This window comes from Papio anubis, chromosome 3, assembly GCF_008728515.1.
Source record: "Papio anubis isolate 15944 chromosome 3, Panubis1.0, whole genome shotgun sequence".
NCBI lineage: Eukaryota > Metazoa > Chordata > Mammalia > Primates > Cercopithecidae > Papio > Papio anubis.
The window spans coordinates 125524151-125542160 of record NC_044978.1 but is presented as its reverse complement, the minus strand read 5'-3'; the positions used below and the strand labels follow the sequence as shown (position 1 = coordinate 125542160).

Below are 18010 nucleotides of genomic sequence, written 5' to 3'. Positions count from 1 at the left end.
GCTAAGCAGGAAGCCACTTGCCCCAGGGAAGGTAGAGATAGTATCTCTGTCCTCCTTGGCCCAAGAGGTCTGGGAAGGCATAGACTACCTTGCTTGGAGATACGAGAGGAAAGTCAGTCCTGCTAAGGGACATGATTCCTTGTTCTGAAACATGCCCTATGTGTGCTTTTTAAATTTTTACCTTTCATAATACAATTTCAAATAAAAATGTCACTGGCATTCATCCTCTCTTCTAAAATAGATCTTTCCATACATTTCTTTTTGTTTATGAGAGGGAGAAGCTAGCATTTGTGTGGTACTTTACATTCTAGTTTGAAAGTCATGCTCATATGCTTTATCTCAAGGAGTATTGCTTTGAGAATGAAACCAAAGTCAAGAATGCCTCTACCACTGTGTCTTACCAGAGTGGCCTTTCCCAACAAAACTATGAGTTGATTAGGGCAGGTAAGAGAAATGGTAGTAGGGTTTTTATTTCCTTTTTAAAAAATCAGAAGAAAAAAAGTCTCAAACCCAGATCCGGTGGTGAGTTTTGTGCTTTTCAATCCAAATGAAGTTTGGATAATGGATCACACTTTCTAATAAATAAAACAGCTAGTTTAACAATTAAAAAGTAAATGAGGCCAGGCACAGTGGCTCATGCCTGAAATACCAGCACTTTGGAAGGCCAAGGTGGGAGGATTGCTTGAGCCTAGGAGTTTGAGACCAGCCTGGCCAACATAATGAGACTCTGTCTCTACAAAAAGAAAAAAAAAAAAATGAATAGCTACTTGTGGTGGCACACACCTGTGGTCCCAACTACTTGGGAGGCTGTGGTGGGAGGATTGCTTGAGCTCAGGATGTTGAGGTTGTAGTGAGTCTTGTTTGTGCCAGTGTACTCCAGTCAGAGCAACAGAGTAAGATTCTGTCTCAAAGTGAGCACATAATGCTGTGGGATGAACCCTACAGCAGGTGCTGCCCTGGGGACCTCCACATAGGAGTCGTCTCTAGTCTTATTCTAAAGTCAGCCCAGGGAGGGCTCTCATGTTATCAAGAGAAGCACATCTATTGATAGGTCAATAACTGCTTTTGTATAACACTATTTTCATTCCTAAGAATTATAATCATAATCATAATTAAATACCTAAAATAATGTCAATTACATGGACAGTATTTTTAGGAGTATTTACTTGTTTGCCCCATTAGACTGGTGATCAAAATGGAAAGGCCTGCTTTTGGCTTATAAATCACTGTCTTACAGGACATGTAATCAGGGAAAACCAAGACCCAGTCATACAGCAGATGCAATCTTGGGTGCCCCACTGCACCTGCCCGCTCAATTACAGTCACTGGTTACTCCTGTCTGCTCTATTTCCTACCAAAACCTGATTTTAAGAGTTTATTCTCCCTCTGCCACTTTCTCCTTATTGTGAATAAAAACCAATGTGCCCTCTTTCCCAGGGAATTTTGCACATTAAGCCTTTTGCTAATTATTCATCCCAGAATGAGTGTCTCCCCACACCTCACCATCAAGAAAGTTCAGGTGCAGGTAATCAATGGGTGGGGCATCTTTAACCTTCGCACTTATAATTGCCCCACCTGTCTACTTCCTGGGTGAATTATGCTAATGGATTATCACTCCATTTGGGACGTCATCTACCAACTTGCCTCACTTAATTTCTAGTAACAGAAAATTTTGGGAAGACTAGTTAAGGTCTATAGTTTTTGGAAATGTTTCTACTATATATGCTTCTTAGAAATATTAGCGTAATTCTGAGCAATCTTTTAGTTTCAAAGAGATTAAGGTATCTTCCACACTACTGTGTTCTGAGCTGTTTATCTTACAAGAATTAGTAAAAAAATGAATCCAAGAGTCACTATAAGAAAGATGTAAGATTATCAGCCAAAATTCATATGCTTGTGAAACAGAGAAAACCCTGAAAATGGGAGAACAAAGGCTTATTCTCTTTTCCTTAAAAGTTGCATGTAGCTACAACGATCCATGGATATTTCTTGTTTTTTATTATTTTAGCATTTCATAAAATTTATGCGAATATTGATTGATTTAATCTTTGAGAACAGAAATTCTGTTTAGTAATTAGTATCAGAATCCAAAGCTTAACTTCAGCCTGTAGTTATTCACAGGTGCATGGACCACATGAAGCTCCCGAGCTTTTAGACAGATTGTTTCTGGTGATTTTGGAATCCGATCTGATTATCTCTGTCACTTGTATTTTACCTGAGCTCCTGATTTAGGAAAAGTGCTGCAATATATCAAGTATGGTTTGTCATAGGACTCTAACATTAAGATACATTTCACCTAGAAGGTCATGAATGTCAAGGCAATTTATATAGACAAACCAGTTTTTAAAACTGAATTTTGCCAGTTAGCCAGTTCCTTTTTTTGAGACAGAGTCTCACTCTGTTATCCAGGCTGGAATGCAGTGGCAGGATCTTGGCTCACCACAACCTCCACCTCCTGGGTTCAAGTGATTCTCCTGCCTCAGCCTCGTGAGTAGCTGAGACTACAAGCGTGTGCTACCATACCCGGCTAATTTTTGTATTATTAGTAGAGACAGGGTTTTGCCATGTTGGCCAGGCTGGTCCTGAACTCCTGACGTCAGGTGATATACCTACCTTGGCTTCCCAAAGTGCTGGGATTACCGGCGTGAGCGACCGTACCTGGCCCACTGTTTTCATTGCTCACCAACGGGATTGGTGATTGTCTTGCCTGTGCTTTGGTATCTAGCAATGCTTTCCCTTTCAACAGGGCTGGCTTCATTAGTTGCAGGGCCCCTTGCAAAATGTAAATGCAGAGCCCTTTGTCCAAAAAGAAGGGAAAAAAATGTCATTCAACATACTGAAACGTAAAGTGTTTTTTATTCTTCTGTAGTCTCTCTCTCTCAAGTTGTCATGGTGTTTTATTAATTTGCTGTTTGTTGTCGTTCTAATAAAAATTAAAACTTGTTAATATGAATTTTATCATTCATCTTTATATTATACAATGTCAGCTTTGAATGGAAATGTAAGAACATTTAATTCATATCCAGAATCACTGAAATTATACAATTTATATTTTGTGGCTTGTACATGCATATGTATTTCATTCTTTCTGGAACAGTGGACATGCTGTACAACTGACTCAACAGTGTTTATTCCACTTCTTGATACACATATATTCTACCAACACTTCCTACTTTTGGCTAATATCGATGAATAAAGAAGGACCAAAAGGAAAAGGACTACATATTTCCTTATTGTTTTTTACCTTCTATGTCATTGTTTTCAGCATAAGTGACTAATACAAGAAAATAACATAAATTAAAAAGTATATGATAAGGTTCCTTGGTTGTGTTTCTTATAACACCACAGCTTTCCTGTTGCACATGAAACAAGTTCTGGTCAAGTGGAAAGCATGATCTCTTGGAGCTGTCAGCATCCTTGTTTACTCAGTTGAAGATACAACCTTGTACTTGCTTTGAGTCTCCCTGAACTCCCACACATTGTGGTTTCACTGGAATTCTATGCTTACAGACACTGCGCACTGGAATTCTATGCTTACGGACACTGCGCACACTGTAGGCAGACGTGGTGGCAAGGAGCAACAGATGTGCACGTGGTGCTCGTTCCCTCTGCTCATGTGCATCCTCCATTGTTCCATCCACCTTCGCTTATAAAACCAAGTTTAAGAATACAGTTACTAGAATTTTTAAATGGCAACAGCATAACATTATACCAAGTGGGGGCCCATCTGAGGACCAAGTTCAGTGCTGCTGTGCAGATCAAACATTCATAGAGCTGGCCTTGAATGAACTATTGCAAAGGTAACTTGTTGCCAAAATGTCATCCAGAAGGGCATCCTACTATAATTTATTTATATCTGGATTATTTATTCACACCACCTGTGTACATTTTGTTCTTTTGGCATGGAACAAAAGCAGCACACCTTATTCTAAAAGATGAAACCCTGCATCGCCAATCAATATGCAGGTTTTTGTGCCTTTGATTTTGTGCCTTTGATTGGATGAAGAAGGCACCTTCATGCTGTTCTTCTTGTATGTTTTTTTTTTTTTTTGGATCACAAAGACACAAGACTAACATGGATCTGAATACATGTAGAAGATGAAGTGAAGGCATTCACTAAGCACAGGCACAGAGCCACGTCATATGAAAGAAAACTTTAATTTTATTCTATAGTTAGCTGTGGGAAACTGATTCTCCTGAATCTGACCTCTTTGTAAACTCAGATTCCATCATCTTATTTTAGCTCCCAGGATCCTGCCTGATCTCTGGGCTTCCAGCCTCAGACTGTTTTTGTTTTGTTATACATACATACATACATATATATATATATATGTATATATTTGAGTTTTGCTCTTTTTGCCCAGGCTGGAATGCAGTGGTGCAATCTCGGCTCACTACAAACTCCACCTCCCAGGTTCAAGCAATTCTCCTGCCTCAGCTTCCCAAGTAGCTGGGATTACAGGCCCGTGCCACCATGCCAGTTAATTTTTGTATTTTTGGTAGAGACGGAGTTTCACCATGTTGGTCAGGATGGTCTCAAACTCCTGACTTCCAGTGATCTGCCCACCTTGGCATCTCAAAAGTTCTGGGGTTACTGGTGTGAGCCACTGCACCCAGCCTCAGACTCTTCTAATACATTCCTCAGCATGACACCAATGTGATCCTTATAGGGCATGTAGTCATCCAGACATTCCTTGCCTAAAGTATTTTTCTTGCTCTCCCATATCTTCATAATTAAGGTCCTTGATAGTTTGGCCCTGCCCAACTCTCCGACTTCCTGCATACCCTATGATCTTTCAATGTGCAATTACTCAAATATGTTTGCTCTCTCTTTCCTTTGAATATGTGTATTTACCTGCTGCCTAAAAATCTTTACCCTCTTCTCTTTGCCTGCCCCTCTCTTACTTGTCTTTTAAGAATTATCTTAGGAATTCATCAATTTCTTTATTTAACTATTCGCTTTTTTACTCAAGAAATATTTGTTGAGAGCCTGTGATAAGCCAGGTGCTGAGCAAGAGTTTTGGGATATAGTGATGGAAAAGAACAGAAAAGCCCCTGACCCTGGGGAAGCTGAGAGTCATCAGGGGTAGAGACAGATCATATGTGCTTTCTCATGAGAAGTCACACAAATACCTGTACCAAAAAAAAAAAAAAAAGTCCAAATTAATTAAAATTATGTAAGGGTCACAAAGGAGAAATGTTTTCTGGAATTAGAGCATAGAAGCAAGTCAATATAACCCAGTGGAAATTACAGTTGAGCTAAATAGTGAAGGGAAGATTGGATTAATTTAGAAAGGAAAGTGAAGAGTTGGATGCCAGGAGGTGGATGTGTGTTGCTGTTGTTGTTTGTTTGTTTGTTTGTTTGTTTGTTTTTGTATTGGAAGAGAGAAGAGCATAAGGAAAGGTTCTGGGGCAAGAGAGAACTTGATATTCAAGGTACTAAAAGGAGGAGGAAAATGGTGCAATACGAATGGAGAGGTAGGAAGAGGCCTGGCCAAGAAGGGCCTTCTAGACCAAAGTGAAATTTTAGTCTGCATCTAAGAGCAGTGGGAAACCTCTGAAGTGTTTGGTTTAAAGAGGAGTACAGAGTGGAAGGATCACACTTCAAAAATTTTTAAAGAGCTCTCTCAGTCGTCATATCGAGAACAGATCTGAGAGGAGCAAGAATGGAAAATCTTCCACATTTCCAAGGAAGAGATGTTTATGAGGGAAAGTAGAAAGTGGGAGTTACCACTTCTATAAAGATTTATTGATTTCCCTAACCCTCACTCCCTCTACCTTCAAGTCTGGGTTAGAGCTTTGTTCCTGTGTTCCAGTGGAACCCTGTGTTTATTTCATTTAATCTACACAACAACCTCTCCCAGTGGTCATTAGTAGTATCTCCACTTGGTGTATGAGGAGGTTTAAGGTTTGGAAAGGTGTAGCAACGTGCCCAAGTCTCTGCGAGTAGTAGATGGTGGAGCCAGGACCAATGAGAAGGGGAGATGAAGGCATGAGAAGGAACAGAGGGATAAATCAGTATAATGTATGCATGGGAGACGGTAGAAAATTTTAGCTGTAACAAAAAGTTAAAGTTGAGATAGGAAGACAGGTTAAAGTCAAAATGTACTGCAAAATGTACACCAAAGAATAATACATTTAAAAGCAGAGCTCAAAAGTGGTGAATGCTCTTTGTGACTTTTGGTTCTGAGCGATACCCTAACCTAAATTAACTGTCTCTCTTTGCCTGTCATCTGCACTCTTACCATGTCCTTCCCCTTTCTTGTAATCCTAGGAAGATTCTGTACTCTTAGGTGCACTTCCTCACTCCTCCACTTCCTAGAAACGTGCCAGTAATCCTTTCTAGCGCCACCTCTATTTCCAACCAATGGATAAGTTCTGATAATTTCTTCAGTCTATCCCCTCCTTTCTAGTCTTTCTGCTACTTTGCTAGTGCCAACATCCAGACATTAGCCTACCTTTCCTGGTTGTGGTACCGGCATCCTAAATAGTTGCCTGGTTTCCAGTCTTTCATCCCCTCAAATGCATCCTCCTCTTCACTAAGGAAATCCACTGAAACATTGTTAAAAGAGTTTTGTGGTTCTTGCCTTGTGGTTCTTTCCTGCACCATCTCTCACCATCCTAGTCTCACTTGGGAAGATCTAACAGCACCAGGTTATTTGTGGTTCACAAAAAACTCAGCAGTTATTTTTATTCCATACATCTTTTTTTGCACTTGTGAGATTTCCTCCTCCTCAAACAGCATACATCTCTTTTCATATCCTCAGATCTGCCATCCTCTCCCATCCCACACCACTTCATTGTCACCTAGCTTTTATTCTGTCCCCTTATACTCAGCTCCAGGACCACCTCCTCCTGGAAACCTCCCAGCAACAGGGGGTTCCTCTCCCAGGTGTGTTAGATGCTCCTCCTTTTGGTCCCCCTGCATCTTCTGCATATCTCTAGCCTTAATATGTACCACTTCTTTTAAATATAATTTTTTCACAAATTTCCCCAACTACACTTTGGGGAGCTCCTTGAGGGTAAGGCATAAGATATCCCCAGTGCCTGCTCAGCACGGCCATGCAGAACCCCACCCCTTCAGATGTCTGCATCTGCTTTGTCACTGGTCACTGCAACACCCTCTCCCCAGTTCATTGGAAAACCTTTCCTACACTGACTACCTTCTGCCCTGAATCCTTTTCACCAATATTGAAGCTCCTTTTTTTTTTTTTTCTAGGATGCCTTGTATTTGTTGGTTAGGGCTACCATAACATAATACCACAGACTGGGGATCTCAAGCAATAGAATTATTTCCCCTCACATTTCTGAAGGCTAAAAGTCTGAGATCAAGGCATGGGCTGTATTGGTTCCTCCTGAAGCCCTGCGGATGTCTGTTCTTTCCCCAAGTCTTCACACAGTCTTTCTTCTGTACATATCTGTACACTAATCTCCCCTTCTTATGAGGACACCAGTCAAATTGGATTAGGGCCCACCCTAATGACCTCATTTTAATTAATTACCTCTTCAATGATCCTATATCCAAATACAGTCATATTAATATTTGTCATATTCTGAGGTACTGAGAGTAAAGACATATGAACTTGGAGGGAAAATAATTTAACCCATAAAATGCCTCTTACCCATTAATACCTTTCCCCAAATTTGCTGCCAGTCTCAAGCAGTTCCCACTTGCAGAGATGCAGGTTACAGCATCCCTGCCTCCCTCTTCCCCTGTTGTTGAAAGCACTGTTGTGAGCTGTTTGGACCTCATAGTTCTGGGATTTTGTGTATGAAGTTGACCTCCAGTGATATATTGGAACTATGGAAAATTATTTCTTCTTCTATGTGATGCTTTCACATGTCTGAATAGATGACTTCCTATTTTCATTTCCCTTCTTACTTTTCCAAACGCCTATAGAATACTAGAGTTTATGTCATACAAGTGAATGGACTATCTTGTGCTGTAATATCACATGTCATGGTTTGACATTCCAAAGAGATGTATAAAAGACTGTTGATTGTTTTCAGACAAACAAAGAAGATTGGATCTTCCTTTTTATAAAAAATAAAATAAAATAAAAACAAATTATATACTATACTTTTTATTGCTGAAAAAATGAGCCACAAAGAGGTTACATATCAAGTAAGTGTCAAAGCCAGTTTTCAAATTCAGGTCTTCAGACTACAAGGCCAACAATGTGCTTTTCACTATATCATTATCTTATTTATAAGGTCCTTAGAAGCAGACATAAATGTATTTCATAAGCACTTACTTTTATAAGCCTATGCTTATTTTATTAACTCAATCGGTTACTTTAAAAAAATATTTAAAATATTTGTTTATTGTTGAAGCTTTCATTGTATGTTTTATTTTAAATGAGTTTTAAAAGTATATTTATAATTATGATTTATAATAGAAAAGTATTGGATATGTTTACAATTTAAAAGTAAACATACTCATTTAAACTATTTAATAAACTTCTAAATAATCTATTTTGTACCTTTTGTAATTTTTATAATTGTTATGATTTTTATTTAAGCATTTAAAAAATAATTTCAACTTTTAGATTAGGGGTACATGTGCAGGTTTGATACATGGGTGTATTGCATGATGCTGAAGTTTGGGGGTAAAAATGACCTTATCACCCAGGTAATAAGCATAGTACCCCATATGTAGTTTTCCAGCCTCTGCCCTCCTTCCACTCTCCCCACTCTAGTAGTCCCCGGTGTCGGTTGTTTCTATCTTTATTTCCATGAGTACCTAATGTTTAGCTCCCACTTGTAAGTGAGAACATGTGGTATTTGGTTTTCTGTTCCTGTGTTAATTTGTTTAGGATAATGGCCTCCAGCTACATCCATGTTGCTGCAAAGGACATGATTTCATTCTTTTTATGACTGTGTAGTATTCCATGTTGTATAGGTACCATATTTTCTTTATCCAGGCAGCTGTTGACCAGCACCCAAGCTGATCGCATGTCTTTGCTATTGTGAATAATGCTGCAATGAACATATGTGTTCATGTGTCTTTTTAGTAGAATCATTTATTTTCCTTTGGATATAGACTCAGTAAGGGATTACTGGGTCGAATGGTAGTTAGTTCTGTTTTAAGATCTTTGAGAAATCTCCAATCTGCTTTCCACAGTGGCTGAACTAATTTGCATTCCCAACAACAGTATATAAGCATTTCCTTTTCCCCACAGCCCTGTCAGCACTTGTTTATTGACTTTTTAATAATAGCCATCTGACTGGTGTGAGATGGTATCTCTTTGTGGTTTTGATTTACATTTCTCTGATGATTAGTGATGCTGAACATTTTGTCACATGTTTGTGGGTCACTTATATGTCTTCTTTTGAGAAGTGTCTGTTCCTGTCTTTTGTCTACTTTTTAATGGGGTTATTCAGTTTTTGATTATTGAATTAAGTTTTTTAAAGATTCTGGATATTAGACTTCTGTCAGATAGTTTGTGAGTCTTTTCTGTCATTCTGTAGGTTGTCTGTTTACTCTCTTGATAGTTTCATTTGTTGTGCAGAAGCTCTTTAGTTTAATTAGATCCCACTTGTCAAGTTTTGCTTTTGTTGCAATTGCTTGTAATGACTTAGTCATGAAGTCTTTGCCAAGGTCAATGTCCAGAATGGTGTTTACTAGGTTTTCTTCTAGGATTCTTATAGTTTGGGGTCTTACATTTAAATATTTAACCCATTTTGAGTTTTGTATATGGTGAAAGGTAGGGTCCAGTTTCATTCTTCTGCATATGGCTAGCCAGTTATCCCAGCACCATTTATTGAATAGGGAATCCTTTCCCTATTGCTTATTTTTCTCAATTTTATCCAAGATCAGATGTTCATAGGTGTGCAGCTTTATTTCTGAGTTCTCTGTTCTGTTCCACTCGTCTGTTTATGTTTCTGTTTTTGTACTAATACCATGCTCTTTTGGTTACTGTAGCTGTACATCGTAGTTTGAAGTTGGGTAAGGTGATGCCTCCAGCTTTATTCTTTTTGCTTAGAATTTTCTTGGCTATTCAGGCTCTTGTTTGGTTCCATATGAATTTTAGAATAATTTTTTTCTATTCCTGCAAAAAATGACATTGTTAGTTTGATAGGAATAGTGTTAAATCTGTAGATTGCTTTGGGCAGTATGGCCATTTTAATAGTATTGATTCTTGAAACCCATAAGCATGGAATGTTTTTCCATTTATTTGTGCCATCCATGATTTATTTCAGCAGTGTTTTGTAGTTCTCCTTGTAGAGATCTTTCACCACCTTGGTTAGATGTATTCCTAGGTATTTTATTATTTTTTATGGCTATTGTAGATGGGATTGTGTTCTTGATCTGGCTCTCAGCTTGAACATTATTGGTGTATAGAAATGCTACTGATTTTTGTACATCCATTTTGTAGCCTAAAATTTTACTGAAGTCACTTATCAGTTGTAGAAGCCTTTTGGTAGAGTCTTCAGGTTTTTCTAGGCATAGAACCATATTGTCAGCAAAGAGAGAGAATTTGACTTGTTCTTTTCCTATTTGTATACCTTTTATTTCTTTATATTGTCTGATTTCTCTGATTAGGATTTCCAGTACTATGTTGAAAAAGAGTGGTGAGAATGGGCATCCTTGTCCTGTTCCTGTTCCTGAAGGGAATACTTCTAGCTTATTTACGTTTCTATAAATTGTTATATTAATTATAAAAAATATTTTTATATAAAATTCTTACAAAATTAGTAAAGAGCTAAGTTACAGTACTTAGAAAATATTTGCTGATTGACAGTAGGGGAGGAAATCTATTTATTACATTATAATAGAGATTCACTGATACCTTGTATTCTACTCTGAAGAAGGCACCAGGGAAGACTAACAAGAGAATGTTTTTTATTAACATGAAAAATAATAGTAGCACTTATTATGTAAGTTTATTTGCTGGTCTGAATTTTAAAGTCCTCCAAACAAGCCTATGATATAGATATTATCCCATTTTACATTTGGGGAAACTGAGGCTTAGCAAGGCTCATTAACTTACTCATGGTCTCAAAGGTAGTAAGCTATGGAGTTGGCATATTTCCTACTCCATGCTCACTGTCTCACTGTGACACAAGCTTAAGAAATTACAGGATAGAGACATAGTCAGTGATTACTCATTGAAACCAGGAACATATTGGGTCTAGGCACTTGAAGCCAGTGAAGCCTATAAAAGGGACATTGGTCATCTGGCACTGAGTTACTTCACCTCTGTGGTGTTTAGTGTTCTTACTTATAAATACAAGGTTGATGATGGCAGTTCCTCAGGGATTTGCTGTTAAGAAAAAGAGTTGGATGTGTGTGTGTACATACATATGTACTATATCTCTAAATACATATATATAGTACATACTTATGGACTATACCTTTAATATATATACATATATAGTACACATGTACATATGTATATATACACATATATAGTACATATGTGTATATATTAGAGATAGCTGTATAAACCAGTTCCATCCTTTTGAAAAGCAATAATTGGATAGTAAATAAAAAGAGCCATAAAAATGTCTATATTTTTGGCCTAGAAATCTTATTCTAGAAATATAGAAATATATTCTATATTCTAGAATTATATTCTAAAGAAATATGTTCTAAAGAATATATTCTAGAAATATATTCTAAAGAAATGACTCAAAAGACAAAAATAAAAGCATATGTAATTACAGGGAGAAAATGGAAATGATAAAAATATATATCAAGATATAAAATACATTATAGTCTATGTTGATGGAACATTTTATAGTTACTAAATATTACAACTCTAGAGACTATGCAACAAGACAAAAATATGTAATATGTGATGCTAAGTGGATACAAGAGGTTAATACAAAGTGGTGTTATAGCTTAAAACACATGCATTTGGATAAAGCCTGGCAGAAAACTCCAAGATATGTGAGTATGGTGAAGGGAATGTGCCGTCTTCTTTCAGAAGTCCCATTAATGTGCAGTGTTTCTTGTTTTAATGTTCTTTGTAATTGTAGCCTTGTGGTAAGTACAGGTGGTGCTGAAGATGCATGAAACATGGGGAAGGAAGGTAACCGCACGAGAGACATTTTAAAAATCAGCGTGTAAAACCACCAGGCAACAGAAATTTAAAGGCAAAAATTTAGCAGAGCATTCAAGGGAAATGGGTACTGAGGGAGGTGCTGAAGAACACATTAGCAGGTCAGGCTCTAACAAGATCCTGCCAAAATAAACGGAAAACCCAGAATGCTTGTGAGTTTATTCTCCCCTGTGACCTTCTTTCTGCTGGCAAGCCTGTGATAATAGCCCAAAAGGAAGGAAGAAAGTGTAGCAGTATGCACAGTTTACTTAAGTTCATCAAAAACTGTACTCGAGCGTAGAAAAGGGAGGAAGTCTGGTCAAGCCTCAGTGAGTCAACATTTAATCGCCCTCCACCCAGTTCTCCTCCCTTCCCAAGGCCGCCTCAGCTTTCTGTCTGTCTGTGTGCTTGACCCTTCCAAGGAAGGAACTCCAGCTGTGATGGGAGGGACCAGCCCAAATCCCTGTTGGTTTGTCTCAACAACCAGGTTGAGGGGCCAGAGAGAGCAGGGGCCAGGACAGTGGTGATTATCTACATCACATCCCCTTTTAGGAATTTTCTTTCTCTTCTATTTCCTCTGAGTATTTGAAAGGTCACAGCTCCCTCCATATCCTAGGCCCCAGAAAGAGCTTGTAGCCTTTGAGCAGTGTGAGGAGCAACCAAAGTGCTTTGTCATCAGTTTGTGGAAAGCCCTCTACCGATACAGGGTGCAGTTATTTTTGCTCCTTAAATAATGAGTGACAGGGTGAGGTTGGAGAGGGGAATGGCAATCTTTAAGGTAGAATCTGCTTCCATCTCAAAACAGAACACACTGTTACTAGCTTTGAGGTGTGGGGAGGAGGGGCAGGCATTGGATGGATGTGAACATCCTTGCTTTATATGGAATATGAAATCAAGACTTCTGCAAGAGGAGGCATTCTTTCTTTCAGAATTATTAGGATAATTTGGGCTGCCTGGTGACTCAGCCTTAAGCAGATGCCACTTGTTCTGATCCCACTGCTCAATCAACTAGCTGAGCTTGCCAGATGATCCTCACATCTTTATTCCTTAAAAACCTTGATTATCGCTTTCCTTTTGCACCAGAAGTTGCACTTATATTTCAGGCATCAGGATAAACATTGAAGGTAGTAATTACAGGTCAGGCCATAACAACTTCTTTGGTCTCCTTTTAAGGGTCCAATCTGGAAAGGTAACACCAGATACCTTTCATGTAGAGATTTCTGAGAAGTTCTGTCACTTTTTGGAGTTCTGTAGCTCTGAAGTTATTATGGGAAGAAGATAAGGGGACAATTACCCTCATTTTCCAGAGATCTGGAGAGGATGCCTGGTTTGCCTGAGGCTTCAACAACTTTTCTCTAATTCCCTGCTAGTCTCCTTATTCCAAGTTCATCCTCAGCACCTACACCCCCACATTCAGCAAATGGTGAGTTAGTGTGAAACACTGTTAAGTATCAGTCACCCAGACTGTGTGTGTGTGTGTACATACATATGCACCACATCTCTAATACGTATATATATACACACACATAGTACATACAAAACCCTGTAGGTGGGAAAAGCCTGAAATGAGGATGGGGGATAGGAAAAGGGAAATGCTATTTAATAATAACTATATGTCCCTCATTGCTCTGTGTTTTGCCTATGAACCCACTGTTTCAGAAGTTCCCTTTTATGTGTGGCCCCGACTTATGTTTTCCCACCAAGTAAATAATGTATAAGTAAGAAATCTATGCTTTGCAACTGCTGGGTTGTTTTGGTCTTAGGTATACCCAGTGTAAATGTATCAGGGGAATGTTTGGTCTAAAGAAAATCAGGCTGCATAACACCCTAAGAAAACTAGTTACATGTTGCCATAGCAACTGGAGGAGCCTCAGAGTAAAGGGCAGAGTTCTTCAGATTCATCTACTGCCTCTGCAGATTGACTTCCTTGAAACAGAATCATGTTTCACAATCATCAATACTGAACAGTTATTTTCATTTTTTAAAAGTTACAACCTTAAGTTGATATGTTTTGGCTTTTTCTCTGGTGCCATTCAGTATCTTTTTATCTTTGGAAGGCGGGAGTTGGTAATGGTATCCTTTGAAACTTTCATTCGTGCATTCCCTAATATTGTTGGGACCTGTGCCAGTGGGGTTTGATGGTAATTACTCTTTGATGGCTGGAACATGACCTGTGAAATGAGTTGCTAGTCTCACTTTAACTCCTAATGGACAGAAATCCACATCCCTCAGGACCCAACTATAACCCTTGTTTTCAGACCCTGGGAAGAAGTTAGTGATTTGAATGGCTTCTCCTGAGGGTAAACTATAGGGCCTGTTCCCCAGGAATTATACTTTGCCTTTCTAGACCACAGATATCATTGCAATTAGTCTCAAAATACCCTGCGAGATGTGTGTAAATAACACAAACCACATTTGTAGACAGGGCCACCCTCGTTGAGAGTACAAGTAATTTGCCTTAGGGGAAGAGGGGAAGATAATTAGTAACAGCAGGAGTAGAGATTCCAGAGGGTCATACTCCATTCCTTGCTAAGGCCACAGGAAAAAAAAAGTCTTCCTTTTACTCAAGAAACAAGCCAATTAATGGACAGTGTGGGTGGGGATGGGTCAATATTTGTTGATTAATTTTTGAAGTTCATTTTTAATTAATGGGATTTATTGGTACCTACTATTAAGTTTTTCCCCCCAGTTGCAAGTCTCTTGATGTCTTCTCTACCAAGACTGAAAAAAGTGGGTGAATGTGTGTAGTGAGAATTGGGACTGGAGGTTGGAGAGAGCTGGATCTAGCGGGGTATTTTAGAAATTAGTAAAGATATAAAGAAAAAGATCTGGCTGACAAAAGAAAAAATTAATTGAAAAAGAAGAGCATGCATGTTGTATAAGACCTGTTTTAGGTTGTGAAATATACAAATTGTAACTAAAGCATGAGTTCTGTCCTCTGTAGCTCACATTCACAGCAGATAGTGACAAGTACTCTGTCTTAATCAATTTTCTGCTGCTATAACAGAATACCACAGACTGGGTAATTTATACAGAGAAGCTATTTATTTGGCTCATGGTTCTGGAGGCTGGAAAGTCCAAGACCATAGCACCAGTATCTGGTGAGGGCCCTCCCATAGTGGAAGGTGAGAGGAAATGAGCACATGAGACAGAGAGAAAATGGGAGTTGAACTTATTCTTTTATCAAGAGCCTACTCCAAAGATAACTTAACACATCCCCCTGAATACAGCATTAATCTATTTAGGAGGGGAGAACCCAGATAGACTAGTTACTTCTTAAAGGCTTCATCTCTTAATATTTTTACAATGGTAATTATGTTTCTGACATAGGAACTTATGGGGTGCACATTCAAACCATGGCACACTCCAGTAATAGTACCATGGAACTTGGTAGGGAGAAATTTATTCTGACTCTAGTAAGAAGTAGAGAACAATAGTGAAATGTTTCCTAGGGAATTTGAGCTGGGCTTTATAGAACAAGAAGGAATTCACAGGCAGATATTGCAGAAAGGTTATTTTAGGAATCATGAGCAGAACAGCATAAATTGGAGACATTCGTGAAAATAACATGGACCAATGTGACTTGAGATTTAGGGTAAACCATAGGGCAGAATCAAAACTGAAAAAGCAGAGACTCTTTGGGAAGGCTCTAAATAGCAGGTAGAGTACTTTGGAAATTATCCCATATGGCATCAAAGATTTGGAAACCAGAGGGTTACATGAGGTCACTTGTTTGTTTGTTTGTTTGTTTGCTTTGAGACGGAGTCTTACTCTGTTGCCCAGGCTGGAGTGCAGTGGCACAGTCCCGGCACACTGCAACCTCTGCCTCCTGGTTCAAGCAATTTTCTTGCCTCGGCCTCCCGAGTAGCTGGAATTACACACCTGGCTAATTTTGTATTTTTAGTAGAGACAGGGTTTCGTTGTGTTGGCCAGGTTGGTTTTGAACTCCTGACCTCAAGTGATCTGCCCACCTTGGCTTCCCAAAGTGCTAGGATTAAATGCATGGGCCACCGTGCCTGGCCAGGTTTTTATGCAATGATATATTAGTAAAGTTATTTTTAAAAAGATTCACGTAGTCTGATCCATGTTCTAGGAAGATATCTTAAGAGGTGAACATATTCTGAATGTATGTCAACATGTATGTATTAATGCCTTAAAAATGTCATAAATGGTGTCCCTGAACAAGGTTAAATGAGTTTGCACAGACCGCAAACTAAAGAGATCATGCAAAAATGCTGACTCAAATATTTCAAGTGACAACTATCAAGTTGAAATGCTTGAGGCACTGTTGTAACAGGAAAATGGATCCATGCAGCAGGAAAGCCAGCCACATCCCTGAAATTTCCCTTTCTCTGTTTCCTTTCTTGCAGGAACAGCAATGGAAACCTTCCATGTACGGCAGTATAACTCCAGTTTGCTTTCCAAGCCCTCTGATTGAGAAGCCAATAGGCAAAGTAAGAATGAACCTACTTTTATCAGACAGTATGATTCGAGTCAATTGACCGTTATTTCTTTTTGCCTTGAGCTATTTCAGTGAAATAATAAAATTGATCTCAAAAAAGTAACTGATATAATTCAAAGTTTGTACTATTTAGTTGGCCTTAGTAGGACTTTCTCAGGCAAAATGTTGAGCCTGAGAAAACTTTGATCTGAGAGTCCCTGTCCTCAGTGTCTGCCTCCACATCAATTCCAATGACATCCTCCCCATCTTCCTTCACTCTTCTGATCTCTCCACTCTGATTCACCTTCCTCTGCCTATGGAAACTTATAAGAAAGAGGATGCTTTTAGTCACTGACATCTTCATGTGGAAATCAGCCACAATACTAACTATACAATATTTATCTTTTAAACTATCTTGCTGACTTAAAGACTTTGCCTCTAGAAACTACAGGTATATGCTTGAACTGCTCCTGTTCTGGACCTGCAATCACAGCCATCAGTCCCATCGGGGAGCATAGCACCCTAAAGGAAGAGTGTGGGGCTCTCTGAAGCCAGCCTACCTGACTTCAAGTCACAGGTCTGCCATTCATGGTCTGTGTGACTTGAGCAAGTTCCCTGTTTAAAAAAAAAAAAAAGATCCAATCAAACAAAAACTCATCATAATGGTATCTGCCTCATGGGGCTGTTACAAAGATAAAATAATTTATTTGTTTATATATATATTTTTGGAGTCAGAGTCTCACTCTGTCGCCTAGGCTGGAGTGCAGTGGTGCGATCTTGGTTCACTGCAACCTCCGCCTCCTGGGTTTAAGCAATTCTCATGCCTCAGCTTCCCAAGTAGCTGGAACTACAGGCATGTGCCATCACACCTGGCTAATTTTTTGTATTTTTAGTAAAGATGGGGTTTCGCCATGTTGTTCAGGCTGGTCTCGAACTCCTGAGCTCAGGCCATCCACCCACCTCAGCCTTCCAAAGTGCTAGGATTACAGACGTGAGCCACCGCGTCCTGCCTAAATAATTTAATATAAATCTACAAGAGCAAGGAATGTTTTAAAATTTTTTTTACCTATTTTGTCCACTATGTATTCAAGCACTCAAGGAGTTATGCAAATGAATTGAATACATGAATAAATGAAAAGCTAACTAGTAAGCTTAGAGAAACTACATCCCCAATTTGCTTATCTCAAGAAATAGAAGAAGGAGGTGTTGTATTTCAGAAAGAGAAACCAAACTCTGATGAGTAGATCAAGCGTACCTTCCAGGTATACCTTAACAGAAGGACCACAGTGTCCCTGGGATTCTCACCACCTTCCTGTCCTTTGCTATTGCAGTACATCTCCGGACCACATACAATCCAGTATCTAGTATGAAACATAGTCACTGCCAGGAAAAGCCGAAAACAAACAAATAAAAATTCTTTACATAGTGTTCCTATAGATATACGTGGGTGGAACCAGAGGCAGGGCGTAGGGGGAAGGGGGGCGGGGTTTGCAGTTTTTACAGGAAGTGAATCTGTTTTCCT

At 39.0% G+C, this 18010-nt stretch overlaps 1 protein-coding gene across 3 annotated transcripts in view; it reads left to right on the top strand.

The window, feature by feature from the left end:
* Nucleotides 1-18010, top strand: part of RASGEF1B (RasGEF domain family member 1B) — a 614418-nt gene that overhangs the window by 423863 nt on the left and 172545 nt on the right. For all 3 annotated transcript variants that reach the window (XM_031664556.1, XM_031664555.1, XM_031664557.1), the window contains one exon: nt 16418-16501. In XM_031664556.1, the coding sequence (XP_031520416.1) occupies nt 16418-16501 (84 nt within the window). The remainder of the gene's footprint in view (nt 1-16417; nt 16502-18010) is intronic.